Source organism: Centrocercus urophasianus, unplaced genomic scaffold (genome assembly GCF_019232065.1).
Source record: "Centrocercus urophasianus isolate 14NV4802_14NV808 unplaced genomic scaffold, USGS_Curo_1.0 seq_546, whole genome shotgun sequence".
Taxonomy (NCBI): Eukaryota; Metazoa; Chordata; class Aves; order Galliformes; family Phasianidae; genus Centrocercus; species Centrocercus urophasianus.
This window is the reverse complement of record NW_024885140.1, coordinates 1-20,672: the sequence shown is the minus strand read 5'-3', so window position 1 is coordinate 20,672 and position 20,672 is coordinate 1. Positions and strand designations below refer to the sequence as shown.

The 20,672-nt window shown below is 51.0% G+C and overlaps 1 protein-coding gene across 1 annotated transcript; it reads right to left on the bottom strand.

Annotated features, from left to right (window-relative positions):
• Nucleotides 1-474: 474 nt before the first annotated feature.
• On the bottom strand, nt 475-20,668 carry CSNK2A2 (casein kinase 2 alpha 2; the record flags this gene model as incomplete). The annotated part of the gene is made up of 11 exons (XM_042835783.1): nt 475-1,997; nt 2,187-2,335; nt 2,953-3,053; nt 3,457-3,558; nt 3,774-3,884; nt 5,019-5,102; nt 6,352-6,411; nt 10,312-10,362; nt 10,923-11,024; nt 20,311-20,422; nt 20,625-20,668. Coding segments are annotated over 11 exons (993 nt in total), but the record flags the coding sequence as incomplete, so codon positions are not given.
• Between the last annotated feature and the right edge of the window lie 4 nt (nt 20,669-20,672).

Genomic DNA, 20,672 nt, shown 5'->3' with positions numbered 1-20,672 from the left:
TCTTCTGCACTGGTAAACATGAGAGCTAGAAAACAGGCAAGTTTTCCCCACTGCAAGTTGGACAAACCACAAGAAATACCCTTTTCTGACTTCAAGAGAGCAATTCAACAGTCTTTTCTTTTAAAACAGTTCTGAAATCAACGTCAAAATCCCCAAACCAACCCTACTGTTGTTAGCAGAGCATGACAGCCCCACACCCCTCAGGCCAGGCAGCCTGGAGCAGGGCAGGTGGACAGAGAGCTGGAAACACACGACAGCCAACTCCCACGTTGTACCAACAGCTCACACGTCCTCCGCAGCCCCAGGAGTGCAGTGTGAGCATCAGGGCTGAGGGCAGGAAAACCTGAAACCAGTGACTAAGGGATCCCAAAACATTCAGAGAAGGGGGTGGAAAAGCCAACTTGACCTCAACGAGGAAGCAGTCCCTTCAACTCTTTGCTCTCTGGCTATCCCACAGATCAGAGGCAGCAGACGTTCAGACGTATAGATATTTATTGGTTTCAGTGAATTATACAAATGGATTGACCTGCTATCGATGCCAATAGAACTTTATTGGAATATGGAATGTAAACAGATGTTTCAAATAGAAACATTGCAACCTTATAAAAAATTAACTATTTCGACAATGCCGCAGAAGGAAATTCTGTGTTTAGGTGCTGGTGGGAAAACACTATCTCCAGCTTGTAGGTTTGAGCATCACCAGAACCACTTGATGAAACCACACACAGAACAAGTAGAGGAGGCAACTGTGAATTGTGGGGCTATAAAGCCATCCAGGGATCTGATGAAAGAACCCGCGAGACAAACCCCCCACCCCCCGCGACAGGATCGGCACCCCAGAGTTCAACAAGTGGCTGACTTCGTTAGAACACTACATGGGATCCCACGTCCCGGATCAGTAGTTGCACAGCCCCCTCCCCGACAGACCACGCCGCTGTTTGCTGATCCTTCCCCACCCCATGCTCTCCTCCCAGGCCCCCTGTTCCGCTCCCCTGCCCTGCGGCGCTGGATTGAACCGCTCCAGAGCTGCGCTCCGGCACAAGTCTGCGTCTGGCACGAATTCTCATGGGAGCCACGTCATGAGGTACGTGGTTGCACACCTATCACAAGAAGTCTTGCAGTTCTGACTCTCCTGAGCTCGGTGGGAAAGTCTGGATAGTCCCTCCCCTCTCCTGCCACAAAAGCAGCCCTCACATTCACAAGTTTCCAAAGCAGGTCTATTGAGCTTCTCCTCAGAGGGAGCCTTTGTCAAACACACCTAGAGGGGGGAATCTCACCTTTCCCCTGCAACTCAAATCAGTGCCTTATTTTTAATGCTCCAGCCCAATCCCGAGGTGCTGCTGGGTTTGTGAGCTATGTTTTCTCGAACCTCCCCCCACCCCCCAACGCCCTGGCATTTGCAATTAAAACTGGGATTCAAAGGCCAAATTCAAGCCCAGAGTGAGCAGTAGGACTTGGAGCTCAAAGCAGAGTTGCACCTGCTGACCCCCAGCCTGAATTTGGTTCACCCAGAGTCTACAAGTCAGAAAGGCATGTTAAGAAAGAGGCATGCTAAGGACTGATGGTGGAACGGCCAATTTGTCCCCACCAGCACAGTGGGGAAGGCTGGACAGAGAAGGAAGAGAAGGATCCATAGAGATGTGAACCAGAATCAGTTGTGTTGAGCCCTGGGGATATCACTACATGTTTATCTCTTGCAAGACCATTTGCCCAGGGCTTTGGTACCACAGGGTTAGAGTTACATTAACCACAACCACCAGAGAGGAACTGAGGTTTATGACCCCCCCCAAAGGTTAGATTTCTGCCGAGTATAAAGGGGAGGGAAAGGGGGGGGGTCCTTGGTTCATTTCCCTTCACTGTGTGACCGAAGGTTTTGCTTTTATTTGTAAACATCTTGAGTTACCCGTCGTTTTCCAGTCTTCATCGTGCTGTTGTCAGGCCACTGGAGAGCACAGCATTTTCCGAGCTGGGCTGGGACTGCTCCTTCACCACTGGATCTGCAGGAGACAGACCAGGGAGGAAGAGGAAATAGCATTTAATGAAGAGGAAGCTCCACCCCGGCAAACCCTTTCAGAGAAACCGCCTCAAAACTCACAGACCTGCTAAGTCTTCGGCAGGATGGGGAGCCAAAACTTCCCCAAGACCCTCTCTCCATCCCAGCTGGCCCCACTGTTGCACAGACTCACAGAAATAGGGGTGCTCCATCGCCTCCTTGGCCGTCAGCCTCTGTTGATGGTCATATCGCAGGAGCTTGTCCAGAAGGTCTAGGACTTCAGGGCTGACGAGGTGTCTGTTCTCACTGTGGATGAAGTTCTCCCAGCGCTTCCGAGAATGCCTGCAAAGGGACCTGTTGTTACTACCCAGCTCTGATCAGCACAGCAGAACCACTCTGCACTTCTGGGAAGAAACTGCTACGGCAGAGACAGCCTCCATCTCTTTCTTGCAGAAGCTACTGCTCAGCAAGCATTTGCCAAAGAGAGAAAAGCCCTCTTATTTAGGCACGTGATTGCATGGATGTCCAGAGTCTGAGAAAGGCAGAGCCTCTTCTGTCTACAGGAAGTAGACACTTACACAGACCCTCGGGCCCAGAAGTGCTCTGGCTTGCCAGCCAGCTTCACGCAGGCTGTCCTCACTATCCATCCCATCTGCCTCTGGTCCTTTTAGGAAACATCATCGGAGATTTTGAGCCCCTCAACCCACACTCAACTCCAGTGTTCACATCTCCATTTCTAGGATGTCAACAAGCAAGAAAAGCAGGGGAAGGCTCGTGGGTCACAGAAGAGGCAAAAAGAAAGAGCCTGCCTTTCAGTGACCTGCTAGGAGGCCAGCGAGCAGCACTGTGATACAGAAGATCAAAGCAGGCTTTGGATAAGAGTCCTCCAGATGGAAATTCAGTTCATCTCTCTCTGGGTTACAAGGAAAGAAAAGGCTGCATTTCACTTGTCCACTTACTGGCCCAGGATATCATTGAAGTGTGGGTCCAGTTCTATGTGGTACTTCTTGAGATACCCATACAGCTCATCTGTGCCCAGGACCTTTGCGATGCGAACCAGCTGGAACAAAAGGTAGGTTGAGAGAGAGCAAAAGAGTAAACCATCACAGCTTGAACAAGGAACAAATTCTGCTGAAGCAACTGCTATTAAACTTGTGTCTTCTTTCTGATTTGAAGTCTAGGACTAGGTACTGTCCTGCAGAGACAGAGCTGCCCAAATTGTAACAGCTCTTCTTTGGGAAGCCTCACAGAAAGAATGTCGTCCTTGAACATTGCTTTTGCAACACGCACAGAAAACTGTGTCCTACATAAGGCAGTGCTGCTCAAGCCCAGATGGCTCAAGTAGGCATGCAGCAACATCCTCCCAGCCTGGTGCTCCCATTCCCAGAATCTCCCCTCTGTACACATGCAGATGAGCTGGTGACAGATGCCTCTTTAGATAAACCAGGTACCAAAGTCCTTACCTGATCGTAATTGTCCTGTCCATGGAAGAAAGGCTCCTTTCGGAAGATCATGCTTGCCAGCATACAGCCTAAACTCCACATGTCTAAGCTGTAGTCATACATCTGAGGGGAAAAAGGAGAAGCCATCACAAGAGAAAGGCATGCTCCCCACGGCCTGGCTCCCCACCAACAGCAGACAACCTCAGGCCTTTCACTTCACAGCAAGCCTCTTTCCAACCCAGGCAATGCCCTGACAGGCAAAACCAGACAACCCAACAGTGGCCAAAGTGCAAGCACAAGCAGTATCACTGGCTTGCAAGGAGGAGGCAGACTCTTACTTGGTAGTCCACAAGGAGCTCCGGTCCTTTGAAGTACCTAGAGGCCACACGGACATTGTATTCCTGAGCTGGATGGTAGAATTCTGCCAGACCCCAGTCTATGAGCCGCAGCTGAACATGTGATAAAGAGACACAGAGTCAGGAGCCTCAGTACGAGCAAGTTAGGCAAAGCTGTGTCTGCCAAAGCCTCTCAATCCCATGCTGCAAGCATGGAGGCCGGGGCGGTGGCAGGGAGGCACTCTGAGGACAGGAGATGCTCTCAGCAGTGCTCTTCCTTTCCCCTTGTCACCACGCGGTGCTGGCAGGACAGACCCCAGCTTAGAGAGCTCCTCTGCCTCCCACATCCAAACACCACCACCACTGCTGGGTGACCGGCTCCGTCCCAGTGCCACAAGCCACAGCAGGCAGGACGCTGCATATTGGGAACAGGCAAAGCCCAGCTGTTTTGTCCCGCTGTTAAGAGGGGCCAGGCCAAAGGCAGTGTTGATTTGAACTGGGGGCTGGCAGCAGGAAAGGAGATGGGAGATGGCACACCACATCTTGCAAGGCAGACTGTCTCCTCCGTGGCCACAGAGATACAGGACCAGTTGCATTACTGAAGGACAACAGATCTAGTAAGAGATTCCCCCTCCTTACAAACCTCAGCTGGTAACCACTGCTGATTCACACAGTGAGATCCTGTGAACCAGCAACTCATTTGCTGCTGGAAATCCCAAGTCCCTCCAGACGTACACACAACGCCCAGAGAGGGACAGGCACCACAGCAGGGAGGGGAGCTCCCTGTGCTGCCCACTCCCATGGCAGTAAGCCTGGTGCAAACATTTCCTTTTATCTAACAAGCAGGTGCCAGAAATAAGGGGGGGGCAGGCTGCACTACAAGAGGAGCTCATCTAATCCTAGATAAAGTTACCCACACGTGCTTCATACAAGGCCACTTATTCCTCCATCTACAGTCTCTGCACCCCACCACTACACCTCCCCGGGCAGATTAACAACCCAGATCTGCTCCCCTCAGCAAAGACACGCAGCATGGCTGGCTGGGGAGGAGAGCAACCTTCAAACCATGGCCTCCAACTGTAGTGCTCCCCAGCGGGACTCTGGCCACCTCCTGACATGGATGTAAATGGATGGGAGCAGATAAAAAAGGTTGAGGGGTAAGCACAGCTGGGCTGGCTATGAGTACAGAGGCAGCAGTGTTGAGCTCCACTGGAAAAGCCCTGCTTGTAAGCCCTGGTGCCATCATACCTTCTTCTGCTGGTGGTCTATCATGACGTTGTGGGGTTTGACATCCCTGTGCATGATCCCCATGCTGTGACAGTAATCCAGGGCCTGGCAGACATACACAGAGATTAGATACGGCCATGCAGCCTCAGCACAGCATTAACAGTTTAAGACTGTTCTTGTCAAGGAGCAAAACTGTCCAGTCCACGAAGAAGGAGGAACTGGCATTTTCAGTTCTTACACTGCACATGGCAAGCTGGCAATGAAACAGTATTGATCTCCTGTCCTACAGCATTCCTGGACCCATATTGCCTGCGTGGTCTAGGGAGAGCACAATCCTGAGTGGTGTCCCACCTGGAAGCAGGCCCAGAGCTCCAACCTGGGCAGCCCTGTGCTTCCTAGGGCACAAGAGAAGAACTCTTCTTCCCAGAAGGGAACAATTCTTATGTGCATACAGTTTTATAGCCTTCCAGTGAAGCTTTCCATTGGTGCCCCAAAAAACACTTAAGCTAGATAATCACCTCTACCCTGCTCATTTAAGCCAGAACTCACAAAAAGGCAGGTGATGGCACACAAGGAAAACTGACACCGCTCTTAAAGTCTGAAGGCACGAAAGCACAAAAGCTCTTCAGTTCCATGCACCACGCACTCCTCCCATGCAGCTGTTCCTTCAAGCAAGGAGTTTAGAATGTTTTGTTGACCACAGGGGGAAGGAAGACCCATCCATTAGGTGCAGTGAAACCTCCCGAGCCACGGGAAGAGGGCACAGCCTGCAGTCATTCAATATGCAAGACATACTGCCAGGGAGTAACGCTGTCCTTGTGTCCCTGCCACAGCAGGAAGCAACAGCTTCAATCTCAGCAAGGCCACAAGGAATATACTTGCAATGTGTTGTGGCCTCACAACCAACAGGGCAGTTAGAGCCCTGGAATCTGCAGCACTGGAGATCCTCTACAGGTTGGACAAAGTACTTTCCTCTCAGTGCTTGTACTGGCTCTGTCTGGGAGGGAGCAGCCTGTCCTCACTGCAACCCACCAGTGCTAAAGACACAGGAAAGGGAAGGCCAGCCCCACCTGGCCACCAGCAGTCACAAATGCTTCACAGGGAAAGAACAATCCCCAGGGAATCAGACACTTCAGAGGTGGCTCACGATCCCCAGTTTGGCTCTAATGCCTGATAGCAACAAGCCAGGCAATCAGATCACTTCCAAAACCTTCTCTGGATATAAAATATGGATTCTGTGATTCTGTGCTGGATACAAGAGAGGTAAGTGCTTAATAGTAGTGTCCCAGTAACTTGGCTACTGCCTTTCTCATTCCTGGCTTCTGTGTCAGCTGTCACATGCAATGCCACTCACCTTCAGCAGCTCATACATATAAAACCGAATATCAAAGTCTGTCAGGATCTGGTACAGTTGCTGAAATAGATTTTGGGAGGGAGAAAAAAAAAAAAAAAAGAGAGAAATAAAATTAAATACTCCAGATTTGTATTAGTGTCATTTCCTGCACCCCACCTGCCTCCAATAAGCAACACTTTCCATGTCCCAGTCAACACTGCCATTCCCAAGGGCCATCCTGGGCTCAGATCTGCCAGGGTTACACAGTAGGAAATCCAGAAAGGAGGCAAGAGCTCCCATGAAAAGCCACTGGGATCATTCAGACCTGTCATAATTTCCTTCCAGCAGGAGACTGCCAAGCTGTCTGTCTGAGGAGACAATGAGGCAGAAACAACCAAGATCCAGGGTGCGCCTCAACCTCCACTGGGCCACCAACGCAGTCTCTAACAGCTACATCTTCCTGCTGCTGCCACACCAGATCACAGCTGATCCCTGGATTTGCCTTTTGCTCTGTATCCAACCTTGGCAGCTGTGTCAACCCAGCCCTGTCAGGCTGCGCTCTTGTCTGGTGAAAGCAAGTAGACACTGGGGCACTGAGAGGGGAGCTGGGTCAGGAAGGACATCCATGGCAGAGCAGTAGGACTGGGCCCCTCTGTCCTTTCTAACAAACAAGGATCACCTCACGTTCAGTGAAATCACCGCCTGAATCAGCATCAGAGCTGACTGCCCATCAAGGGCACCACCTGGCAGCTCCGGGAGAAATCTCACAGCAAGGGATTGAAATTCACATTCCAAGAGAGCTGTTCTGTCCCTGGATCCTCTCCAGGCGCAAGGCGAGATCCTCACGATCCTGTCATGCTTAGGGTCAAATTCAAACAAACCCAGCATCCTCAGTAGAGCTCTTGGCAGCACGCAAGTGTCACTTACACACACTGAGCTTAAATGGCCTCCAGAGTGCAAGCTTATTTTATTCTCATGAGCTGGGATGATCCTAGCGCCTGTGAGCAACCCAGTGAAGCACACAAGCAAGGAGCAGAACCAACATCACCACAGACTACAGCAGGGCACCATTCCCTGACTCGGCTACACGTGGCCCTGTGAGGCACGACCCAGGGCCAAGCTCTGCCAGCAGGGTTCAGCTTCACCTGGCAGCATCAATGCACCTGAGGAAGGCTGCTGCAGGTAGCATCCCTCTTTACAAGTTACAGCTTATGGTGGCTGAAGGACAGATGTCTCATTTCACGTTTGAAACCAATTAGGGAAAGACCTCTAATTTCACTGATGCTTACTGACTTGGTTGCACGGCTGCGTTTTAAGGCAAATGAATGTGGGTAGCTGGAGCACTCCCAGATGACAAGTAACACAACAGGTCTGCAGAGAAGCTGCATGCAACTAGCTGCCTTTCTCACACAGCACAATATACATTTATTCTAGCTCCAAATATTACTCCCATGATTGCAGAACAGGCAGGTTTAGGATGGACCCCGCCAGGTAATTTCAGACAACAGTCAGACCTACAGAAGTATCATGTCAGCATCTTGTCTATACCAGCATGTCAAAATAGCCAAACCTGCTGGGATACAGCTTGCACTGATGGCTTGGAATTGCCTGTAGCCGTGGCTCAGTCTGGCTGTGATTGCTGAGTATGGCTCTCACCAGTACTGCTGACTCCAGAAGTCAGCACAGAGACAGGTAGATCAGAAGCAGCTAGCCCAAAATGAGAAGAGGTCCCTCCCAACAGGATCAGCCTGTGGGGCTCCCAGCTCCAGGGAGACCAGGCTGGGCCAGAAGGGACAACAGAAGGATGATGACTCTGCATGCTCTCCATCTGCTTCATGTAGAGACACCTAACACAAATGTTCTCATCTACTCTGTGCTTCCTGCTTGGCACTTTAGAGCAAAGGAAGACAGCCTTGGAATCTCTGTGCAGGAGTCCCCAGCCCCCGTGCAGCTGCAGCTTTGCAGTCTGTCAGCCAGCTGCAGCCTGAAGAGCCCCCCAAATAGAGCAGCTCACACAAGTATGGCTAGAACAACCCGCATGCCCCACATGAAGCTGGTGAAGTTTGGGTTACAAAGAAGCCCTGAACATAAGCAGCCATCCTGCATGCCCTGGGGGACACGCCTGCATTCCCAAGACAAGTTATTCCTGCTCTACGCCGATCACGTAGGACAAAAGCATCAATACTTCCAGTCTTGGACTTGCACAGCTACAAGCACAGACATCCTTGAACAGTCAGGATCCTTCTTAGAAGCCTAGAAATGATCCGCAGCAAAATCATCCACTTGTTTCTAATGCAACAGTCAGAGCTGAGTACTGCTACTTCTGCCATGGCCACGTTGCCTTGGCAGCTGCGGAAGAGCTTTCAGCCCAGCTCTCAGCACGTGCTCTAAGCCTGGCATTTCTCAGTCAGTCCCCGATGGCCACAATCTCAAGTCATTATTTAATGCTCTATCTCACGAACACATTTCAGTTATTGAAAGGTATCTCTGGCAACAAAGTTTTCCTCTAAGGACACTACAGAATGGTGTAATGGCATTTAGACTGGGATACAAAAAGCGACCTCCAGCAAGATGTGCTGCTGCCTTTATGACCTGTTTCATCTCAAGTCATATATTAAAAAGTTTAAGAACGAACAACATATCAAGTTAAAAACTTCCTCAATCTGCCTTACTGAGAGTTCCTGAGTCACCAGGAGAAGGGGCACATTCCCAACATACACAGTGCTGCAGCAGACCAGCCGATGCCAACAAAGCCCAGACAGACCAAGCCTATTTAATTAGCCCCCAGGGTCAGCACAAAGAACTCCTCTTCTGGCTGCTAACTTGGAGGTAAAGCTCATCTCCCTGCCCAGAGCTGTCAGGGCAGATGCTCCTGCAAGTGACTGCTGTTCTAACCTATCTAATAAGTCTCTGATGAGATGAAGGAGCACTAAGAACACCGCCGGAATGGCTGCAGCTCTCGCTGCGCACGGTGAGATTCGCCTTGTCTGACAAACTCCAGGGAAATGAAAACAACACGTGCTGCCTCGCAGCATGCAGGCCTGCAGTGCAGACAGCCTCTAGGCAGTCGCAAGGTCTGTCCTTCCCACCAGCACCAACCCAGAGTCCCTTTCCAGGCATTTGCTGCATCTGGTGAAGCCGCACTCTAGAATATGCATGTCTTCGTAACGCTAGCACAGACAGGAGCAAAAAAGCACTGTCCTATAATATGAAACAGAAATTTCTTAGCACTGGAGGAAGAGGTGATCCTAGCTTTCTAACGGCAACTGCTCAATTAATTTTCCACCACTGACAATAACTTGATTCACAAGATTCAAAGATATCATTCAAATAGGTGTGTTTGCTAATGGTATATTCCTTTCGTGTATCATCTTCACCCTGCCAGCCAGAAGCATTTCAGCAGCCCATACACATATAGCTGCACTCAGACAGAAGGACTTCCAGCTTTGGAAAGGAGTGATGCCACTTGGAGCTTCCTAGAAGCCAGGATGTGCTTCAGCCTTGGGCAAGCAGAGAGCTGCCAGGACTGCTCAGCCCCTTGCTACCAGGTTCACTGCAGCAGGAGACCTGCTCCAGCCTCAGCCACCTCATGGTCCTCAGGCCTGAAAGATTCTAGCACAAACTGCTGTAATCTGCTCCACCAACTGCACTGCTGTAAACGGACCATCACAGTATGGGCATTCATCTGGGCTGAATATATAGCACAGCAGTGATTAGTGAATGGAGAGGGGAGTTAGAAGTTCTATCCTGTTGAACTTACAGGAGGAGATTCAACACACAAAGCCCTCTACTGTTTCTCATATGCAGCCTATTTAGGAACTTCACGAGTTTCTCATTTACGTGAAGGAAAGAAGGTGAAGCTGACACAGGGAACAGACCCAAACTCCCCTCACAGCTCTTGAGGAGTATCTGACAACCCAAGAACTGAGCAACTTCAACAGAAATGGGAGGCCTCCCCCCTCCACACCCAGGCAGACTCACCTTAAAATCCGTGTTATTGATGTACTCAAACACCAGAGCAGGGGTCTTTGACTGCAAGATTGAGAGAAAGAGCGTGTCATGGTTTAAAACACAGCATTGCCCCAACACCCCCAGTCAGATAATGCACCAGACAAGGCAAAAAGGTGTCAGCAGGGGCTGAAGTCTCACAGTCAGCAGCAGGAAGATGGTCAGCCAGGACTGCCAACAAACACTACAGAGCATCATTTCCTCTCCATGGCTGCTAGCAAGCTGGGAATCACAGCCTTCCGCCAGCTGCTGCTCAGAGAAAACTTCCTGCAAATGGGGTCATTGTGGCAGTGCAGACAGAGGATGTGACCTCTGGTCACTAGACAGGACAGCAAGCAGGATGAAAAGTGCTTAATTGCCCAGCAAAACGTTTATGTTCCAGGTATCAGAAGCCGGAAGGCTGAGGTTTCTGCTTTCTTATAGCAAATTTGGAGGGTACAAAATTTCTCTCTGGTCAGCCAAGGGAAATTCCCAGGTGTGTAGAACAGCCTGGGGACCATGGAGAGACACAAGAACCTCATCTGGTGCATTATCAACCAAAAGGAAGGCAAGCCCACCACCCACACCACACCACAGGCACCTACCACTGGATCCTTGACAGTGTCAATGAGATTAATGATGTTGGTGCCACCACGCAGATTCTCCAGAATCTTAACCTCACGTTTTATCTTCTTTTTCTTCACTGGCTTAAATAGACAAAAGCAATTAGAAGTGAGAGTCCTTTCAGACATTCACACTGACTTGTTCTGCCAATATTCTGACTGTACCCCACAACTTCCCCTCCTCCTGCTCTCCCTATGGAACATTTTTAACTTCAAAAGGAAGACAGACACCTCGAACGAGTGAGGATTTCCCTTTTTTAAGTACAAGTTTCCTACCCATCAGGGGAAGTCAAGCCATTCAAGACAAACATCACTGTGACTCCAGCTTTGACTGTGGTTCAAAGCACAGTGGACTGCACATGGCAGTTGTGTGCTATGCGTTCAGAGACAGCAGACAAGCAAGGGCAGCTTCATACCTGATGTATGAAGTCTTCAACACGAAACATTTATGTTTTTAATTCTTATTGCCAAGTGCACTTCTCTGAAGTACTTTAATGCACTGAAGTGACAACACGAGGCTTTCCAACACCACAATCTCCAGTAAGCTCAGACACTGCTGGGCCTCGCTCTGTGAAAGAGTGTTTCACAGCCATCCCGAGAGCAGGGACCCAGCTGCAAGGCATGCCATTGCATCTGTGTATTGTGATGATTCTCAAAGCATACAGACACTTTAAACAGTTTTTGACTCCTACTCAAGCCCATGCAGCCTCAGGAATTCCCTTTGCAAAGTAAGCGTTTCTCTGGACATCACGGTGCACGGAGTGACAAAGAACAGCTGCTCCCAAGGCTGGGAGAGCTTTCACACTCTGCTGATCCAGCGGTTCGTTTCAACGCAAAGGAATGACCATTTCTGTAACCCATCCGCTCCCAAGACAACTTGAGCTGTGCCTGCTTGAAAGGAAAGGTAGCTTGCAGCAGCTTTGAAGTGAGACTTTATTTAAGCCCTGGCCAGAGACCAGGATGGGCATTGCTGGCTGCACACCGCTGCTGGCTCCAGCAGTCCTCATTCCCTGCAAAGCTCCTCCTGCACCTCTACTACCCTAACAGAAAGCTACAGAGACATCTTAGAAAGATGACTAAACTTCTTGCACGGGGAAACTCTCTATTCCAGTCACTCAGCTTTCTGAAGCGTTAACCGTCCAGCATGGTGGCCATTCAGCAAGGAGGGCAGTAAGGAGAGGTCAGAGTCACCTTACCCAAGTGACAAGAAGTCAGCACCTTCAAGGTGACCTTCTGTCCAAGGCACGAGGAGCCCTGAGAACTCAGCAGCCTCCCCCCTGCTGCAGCCTCCCACACTCTGGTGGTGGCTGCAGAGCGATGTGGCAGCTCACGTCCACTTTAGACAACCCTTGGTTTCAGACCACTAAAAGGAACGTACGTGGGAGAAGGAACCAAAGCTTTTTATACAGTCAGAAAATATGGCATTTATGTAAGTGGCAAAATATGCTGTCTGTCGAGGCTCTCCAGGTAGCTGCAGCCTTCAGATTCAAATCCTCCTCTCCTCCTCCAAGTTGAAAGGCAGGAGCTAGGCCTTCCAGCCAAAAGATGAGAATCTCAGTCCAAAGCAAAGTGCCAAAAATAACACCTATGCTATGTACAGGGAGCGTCAGCACCTCATAAAGCCGCTGTGGAAAATGGCAGCAAGGCCACGCAGCTGCCAGTGCTGGAGCAATGCACAGCAGGTTCTGCTGGGGAGGGGGCAAGGAAACAGCGCAGGGCAATCCTGAGACACAGCCAGCCTAAGGCCAGACAGACACGGGAAGGCAGCCTGAGCAGGGCTGGAAGGCAGCAGGAATGAGGGCTTTGTCTCTGAACCTGAGCTGGAGATGCTTCATTACAGACTAATTTCATCGACGTCAGCGTGGCGACAGACACCACCCTTACATCGCCCACATCTACTGATCTTACCAGAAGGCCAAGGTGGAATTAGAGGACATAATTCAGTTATTTGCTCGTCCAGCAAAGACAGATGCACACACAAGCTGTTTTCCAAGGACCTTGACGGAGGGAGCAGCCTGGCTGCCAGCACACTCCTGCACGCATCCCTCAGAGCCGCTCTGCTGTGCCATCGGCCAAGGGAACCCACTGCCTGCTTTGAAAGACCTTCTCTGTTGCACTGAAGTTATTTCAAGGGCCTTCTGCATCAGTTACATTGGGACAACATCCCTCAGAGATTTCCATTCCTCCTTCCATAGCAACCACCACTCCCCTCGGGAAAGAAGACATCTTCTCCCCAGCCTACCACTACTGTGTGCTTCCACCTTTTTCAGGGCTGGAGGACTGCAGCAGCAGCTTGCTCTGGGCTGCTGCACATGGCTGAACTGCTTTACCCAGCTGTGAGCTCCACTGCCTGCAGGGCCATCAGCTTTCAACCACTACAGAAATAGGGATGTGGGAGGGAGAGATGCCATGGGGCGAAGAAGTGTTGCCTCAGAGAAACAGTTACTGCCTCGAAGTTTCCCTTGCAGACAATGCAAGGGAGCAGAGGACTCCCCATTTTGGATTTGCAGGAGAAAGCGGTGGTGATTGCTGCCTCCCCAGCACAGCTTTCTCCCCACAAACCTACCCAGCAACATGCCATCCTCTACCCACATCACTGCAGCCATAACCACAAGCACCATCTGCCACCCAGGCACTCTACTGGAGCTCCATTTTCCCACAATAACAATTCCAAGCCTGGGCTCTTGCACTATCCAACCTGGCAACACAAAGACTTTGGTGCAAACCACTCCAGCACACTGCTGCTGCCATCCCATCCCCATCCTGCAGCGCTGCCAAAAACCCAGGCCCTCAGCAACATATCCTCCAAAGCACAGGATTAAGCCTGGGTTGCTACAACTGTCTCTCGGAGTCACTCGATCCGTCTCTCCAAGGGTGCTGACTCCAAACACACACGGATTAAATGCGAAGCTCTTATGGCCTCCAACCATCTGCTTCTCCCAGCAGGAAAAGCTCCTAAAACAGCAGCCCTTGCAGTCAGAGTATTTGAACGGCGCTGATTTAAGGCTGTTCTACGATATGAACAGCAGTGTTCCGTGCAGCTTATGCCCTGCATGGCTCAATCACATCCTGGGAGAGGTATTTCCCATGGAGCCACCCGGGTACCATTACCTGAGTTTGAGCAGCCTGTTTGGGAGACAGCACTATAGAAAGATACAGACTCCAACTCCATCTGCTCTCCCATGGTAGAGGCATGTCAAAGCTTCCCTATGAGCTGGGATTCCCCAGTGACCAATATGAGTCAATCCTCGTGAGACAGGCTCTAAGCAAACCCCAGTGCTCTGTGCTAGCACCTATGTCCATGAAATTCATAGGAATTCAACAGTTGCATTCAGTTGGGATTGGCCAGCCAGGGGGAGGGGGAGAAGGCTGACAGACAGCAGGATTGCATAAGGCTCGTTTCCATAGGAAACCAGGCTAAAAGACATGTCTCATTTTAACCATGTCTACACTGGGTGGGGTTTAACTGCTTCAACTGCAGTTCAACCCTCAGAACAACCTGACTGCCTAGCACAATTTCCTAGTTTCCCAGGAAATTGCTTTCTTTCTCAGCCAAGCTGGAAGTCAGATGGCTGCAGACAGTGGGGACATACAGCCTGTGGCTGCCCAGTGCCTGAGCAGGCAGAGCAGAGGGACATGGTGACCTGCAGCCAGCAGGATGGTCCTGCTGGACCCCACACCTGCCCTGCCCCCAGCCAGGCACCCTCTGCAGGAGGATTCCCACTCTCCCAACCATGTGGTTGCTTCAACCTGCTGAAAGTTAGCTAGGGCAGGACAGGCAGTGGTGGGGGTGGGCTCAGGGTGCAGGAGGGAAATGGCACGGGGTAAACTGTGCTCTGCAGACAGGTAAGCGCAGAAGAAAAACCCGCTCTGTAACAGAGATCAGATCCTGGGTCACATTCTGGGAATATAAGCAAGCAAGGAGTTTAGCTGCAGCAAACATCAGCTGGGAGAACTAGTGTTGCTTGCTAAAATAAACCTTTAGATTCAATACTGCAACCATCACTTCCTGCGTTGAACAAATAGATGTGTGCCTGGCTAATCAACTGTTGGTTTGTTTCTGCAGCAAGTGGAGCACACATCTATCATTCTTCAGCTGCAGCCATCTCCACCAAGCTGGGGACCTGGCGCTTGAATTCAAGCAAAATGAGGACATTTTTCAAACCAAGTTCCACAGTTAGCGAGAAAAGCAGTAATCAGGAAGACATGTGAGATCCAAGTCGTTTGTGAAAAGCAGACAGTGCATGTGTCCTGCAAGCTGAGAAGCATCCATGCTGCTCTGCAGGAGTCACAGAAGGTGCTCTGAAAAGAACTAGCTTTAGCACAGCAGGGAAGAAGGATTAGCAGACAAAAGATACGGATCCATGAAAAACAAGAGTCATTTATCCCACCACCCAATAACTAAAAAAAGCTCTACACATTGCCCACCAAACCTGAATAGCCCACAATCACCACAGCACTGCAATGAAGCAGCAGGCAGGTCTCTGCACACAGAGCCCAGGACCAGCAGTATCCTTAGACAGGCTTTAAACGTTTGAATGGAGGCTCCAGAAGCTCATTTGTTCCTAGCAAGTACTAAAAAGATCACAATAATCAGCCTATAAAGCCCCATGGCAATTGCTCAATAGGAAAATTGCCTTTGGAGCAGGACTGCTTATTTTGTCAGACATCAGCTGGGAAACCAAATAATCATTTTCAAAAGAGCGATGAAAATGAAGGAGCCCACTTGCGTTAACACTCTGTGAGATGTTTGCATTTCACAACCCCAGTACCAGAATTTAAACTTTCCTCTCCCGAGCTGCTCATCAATTTTACAAGAGGCAAAAACAAACAATAAACAAACCCACCCTGAAACTACTACAGCACTTTTGCTTTTGGATTCAAGTTTAGGTAGAACACATCAGCAAGGATTGTGAGGATGCCTTTCCTCCCACAAAGCGCATCCCTGGAACAGCCCTCTAGGGCTCACCCTCCTCCTCACAGGAGCTGCTGTTCTGCTGCTCACCAGCTCCTTGCGTCCAAACACAGCTGTGGGAGTTACCAGTACTGCTCCAGGGGGTCGCAGCTCCAGACAGGGCTGGGCTCATGCTACTGACTGTGCCAAGCTTGGTGTGGGCAGCTGGCGTTGGGAACAGCAGAGCTGAGTGCTGCTCTCTTGCAAAAAGGCTCATTTCAGTCCTGCCAGAGGAGGAAGTGGGCCGGGAAGAGTTGATTCAGTGAGTACAAATGCAGAAGAAGTGAGAGGCACAGAGAGCTCCCAGGAGCAGGTTTGGAGCAGCGATGGAAGGGCAGTGATGCAGGCAAAAGCTCCAGCCCTGAGGGTCAATCATTGCCCTGTGCAATCCTTTCTGTACGCAGCACAGCAGGCCTTTCAGCCCCCACCCAGAGCACACCAATATACAAGGGCTCTGAAGCTTCCAGAGATAGCAGAAAAATCAGCAGAACCAAAGGGCTATCTCCCTCAGATGGCTCTCCAGCTGCCAGAGCAACAATTTGAGCTCAGCACAAAAGGATGCTGCTGCAGCCCCAGGTGTGAGTGGTGGCTCTGGAGGCTCACAGAGCACAGAACAGGGAAGAAAAACAAACAAACCAGAATGCATCTGTGAAACTGCAGACATGGTTGAAAGTTCCAATTTGTGGACTCAGCACGGGGGGACTAAAGCCACCAAAGGGAAAGGGGCTTTTCCTGCATTGCCTCCAATCCCTCTCCTTGTAATTATGCCCTTTCCCTCACCTGTTTCACCTTTTCTGATAGCAGCCAATTATGGAGACAAATCCATAGTTGGGCTTACTGGGTCTCAGGCAAATGAGCTGTACATAAACACATACGTGTGTGCAGTGAGTGGAACAACCCCTGTACAGAGCTGGCAGCGTGGATGTCATCATCCCCACCCTGGAAACACACTCACTGCAAGGGAATGGCTGTAAAGGGCCAGCTGCAGGTGACTTAACAACAGCATTCCCACCACAGCCACCCACAGTACAGAGCTCACAGAAAACAAAGATGTCTTAAGCTTCTTTCATAAATGCAGAGGAATGCCAGGTGCCAACAACCCAGAAGCCAAATATGAGCATCAAATCAATACGAGCCAGACACAAAAGCACACACACCCCCTCTTCCTGGCTCGGTGCTCCCCTAAGCGCCCAGAAGCGTGCCCACAGCTGCACCATGGTCAGCCAGATCAAAAAGCCCACAGGAGCCCACTGCACCAGCTGCAGAGCACGGGGCACAGCTGCAGGCTGCCTCCATGCCCTATGGCTGTGAGGGGCACACAGGTGTATGGCACTGAGTGCTCTGTGCCGTGCCAAGATGGCTCTATTTTTGCAGAATCTTTACTCTCTGAACGGGCCGAAAAGCTGAGCAGTTGCCCTCTGCCTTGCTTTTGGAGGATGCTGTCAGGGCATCTGTAGGGTACATCAGGGCTGCTGTCCACTGCACAACCTGACATCCAGCAGCAGCAGGAGGAATCTGTTGGCTCTGTTTGCTTTTTTCTTAAAGAGCTACAGAAGTTTCCTGGAAATAAGTGGCACTAAGAACATCCCATTCTCAAAGTGAGGCACTCGACCCAAGAAATGGTAACATTACAGTCATCTGTATGATCTCAATGGTGCTCCTTTGCTGATGTATGCTATTACCACAACCGGGGGCATGATCACAACCCATTTTCCTACAAGATTCCACCTGGACCTGCACTTCAGGTAGCAGCACATGAAGGCAATGCCAGGGAAACGGGGCACCATGCTTGATGCAAGACCAAGAGGCCTGGGGCACTGTGATACCTATCAAAGCCATCAGCTCCCCAGCCTTGTCCAAGGCTGAAGACGTCACAGGGCACTTGAATAAACAGAGCAATTAGCCTTCAGAAGAGGAAGAGCAGCTCATCTTGTTCGCACAGCACCATGCTGGGACCCATGCTTTAGTCTCAGCTTTGTTGAGGCTAAGGGACTTGCCCAAAGTCACACAGGAAATCTGTGGCTCATTTCTGCATCTGAGAAAGGGTGGTAAAATTTCCTGACCTCTCTGGAGGAAGGTACAAGATGTTCAGGTACAACAACTGAAGAAGGGGAGCAAAAAGGCCTCATGTTAGCTGGAGCTCATTAAGAACCAGTCGCTTCACAAAGCAAGGCTGGGAAGATAGCAGTCACTTCAGATGAGGCACAGACGCTAAGAGCACCCTTAACACATAACAGAAATTGTTCTCTCCATGAGCCTTAAATAGCAAAGAACAACTATGCTGAACAGCCATGTCCACCAGCAACACTTTCTCCCCTTGTCTCACCCCTCCTGGAGCCCAGAACTTTGTAATTTGGTTGCATTTCCCACCTCAGAGAACCCAGCCGGAATTACAAGCAGCAGACACGCCCAGCCTATTTGCTAAGACCGAAGATACATGTAATTACATTTGCAATTAAGTTTTAGTCTCACTACAGGAAACCAGAGGCACTTTCCACAGATCACAGTGATGTTATTGCCACACTTTTCAAGTTTTCATAACCTATACAACAGTGCTCTGCAACTCACTTCTCACTGACCCACTTTCCACTAAGAAAGTTCATCTATTTATCTGGACTTTCTGCTTTCCCTTGCTCACTCGCCGGAATGCTGCCTGCATGCTAATAGAAGTGGGGGGAGCCAGGGAACTAGCGGCAACACCATCAACTCCAGATCAGGGCCAAGCTCGTCCCCTGCTTACGGAGCAGGAGCATGGTGGCAATACATTCAGGCCGAGGGAGAAGCAGCACCCAGCCACCCTCAGATGACTCTGGCTGGCTGACTCACAGCTCTGTGCTGATGGGCTCCCTGGGGATGACAGAGTTTGGCAGCACTGCTCCAGGGGACGCTGCTAAGAAGGAACGAGGAATATTTCTGATGACTTTCCCTGCAGCCTCTCTGCCTCATGGTGCCTCTTTTCGTGCAGAGCAAGGCCTGGACTCTCAACATACCACACCCAAAGAGACAACCAGGGGTTCCACAGCAGCATCAAGTGCAGTTTTCCCACATAACTATGAGCCATCTTGCCATCAAGTCCAGCTCTGCACTGGCTACTCTCTCAGAGCAGAAACCTCATGAAAACGGAAACAAACACATAAAGCACCCAAAGCAGAGGAGGCCCCCGCAGCACACCAGAAGAGTTCAGCAAGAACATGTGAGCCTTGCCATGAGGCTCAGCTCTGGGGCTGTCCCTGAGGGCTCAACTGAACACTACCTCAGCTGCTACCAAGGCAGGGCTGCCATTCAGTCCTCCCAGAAGCAGTCAGGATGGGAGCTCACTCCTTGCCTAGGAGCTGCATACAGCAGGGCAAGCTCCCTTGGAAGCTGAGAAAGATCCCAAGGAAGCAGGAACTGCAAGTGAGTGTGGAAGCAGGGAAGCCATCACAAAGCCAACCAGCGAGCCATGCTATCAGAGTGCAGCAGCAAACACCTCAGGGCTTCAGCCCTGTAGACCCTTGTCCCAGGAATCTGCCAGCCTCGCTGGCTGCAGAGGCAGGTTAAGCTCAGACCCCCCTGCAATGTTGCAGATCAGCACATGCCTGAATCCTTCATACATCCTGACCAGAAACTGGTTCCATGTGCTCCTGGCAAAAAAGTGACACATGTTGCTGGTCCAACAAATGACAGCCACAAGTGTGAGCCAAGCCAAAACCAAAAGCACCTCAACTGTAACCTTCAGGGTTTTTTTTGTTTCTTTTTTAAACACCTCCCATCTCAGATCACTGATACAGACTGCTGCTAGGATGGCTACCACAGTTCTCTGTGACTCCACTATTCCACAGTAAGGTTTGTCTTACAGCAGATAACTCCACACCATCCTAACCCACAACCTGATACAGCTGCAGAAAGGTCCCCACAGCCCAACACACCAGAAAACACCCCACTGATCCCACTGAGCAACAAATGGTCTGTGTTCATCCCCTCAGATTTTCACGGTATTTCTGGCCTCTTCAAGGTGACATTTCCCCCATGTAACAGATCCTCTGCAGCACTGAATACAAACTTTTACATGCTTCATGAGCACCTCAGGGTCAGACTGTGAGGAGCGTGCGGCCGGGCTGTGAGGCGGCTGCGCGCCAGCTGTCTGCAGGCTGACAGAAGGATTCCCCTGCAGGCTCCGCATTCCTGTTGGCATGGCCTTCTTGGGCTGTTTGCAACAGGCACGGCCAGCCACCAGTTGCCCAATGCAGGCAGCACACAGCGCTGTAACAACACCAGAGCTCTGCACGTTCCTCCTCCACGGGAGCCTTCAGCCAAGAGCAAACAGCGGGTGGGAGCTCCAAAACCCAAACCACCGTCCAGCACCCAAACATCCATCACAATAAGACGAGACAGAGCCAAGAGGCCTCGGTGCTCCAGCCCTGCCCGGACACTCACCTTGAGGATCTTGACGACGACCCTCTCGTTGTTGGTGATGTTGATGGCCTCGAAGACCTCGCTGTACTTGCCGCGCCCCAGCTTGCGCACCAGCTGGTAGTCGTCCTGGTTGCTGCGGGCACGGAGAACACAGAGAGCAGGGCGGCTGAGGGCCTCCAGCCTTGCCCGGGGCCGCCCCTCCCGGCCCGGCCCGCCGCTTCCCCCGCCCCCCCCGCTCCCCACAGAGGGACCCCGGGGCGCGACCCCTTCCCGGGGCTTCACGTGGGCCGCGGAGGGCCGGCGGCCGGGGCAGGGGACCCCGCGGGGCGCTTTACCCCCAGCTCGGGACGTGCGCTTCGTAGTCCCAGTACTCGCGGCTCCTC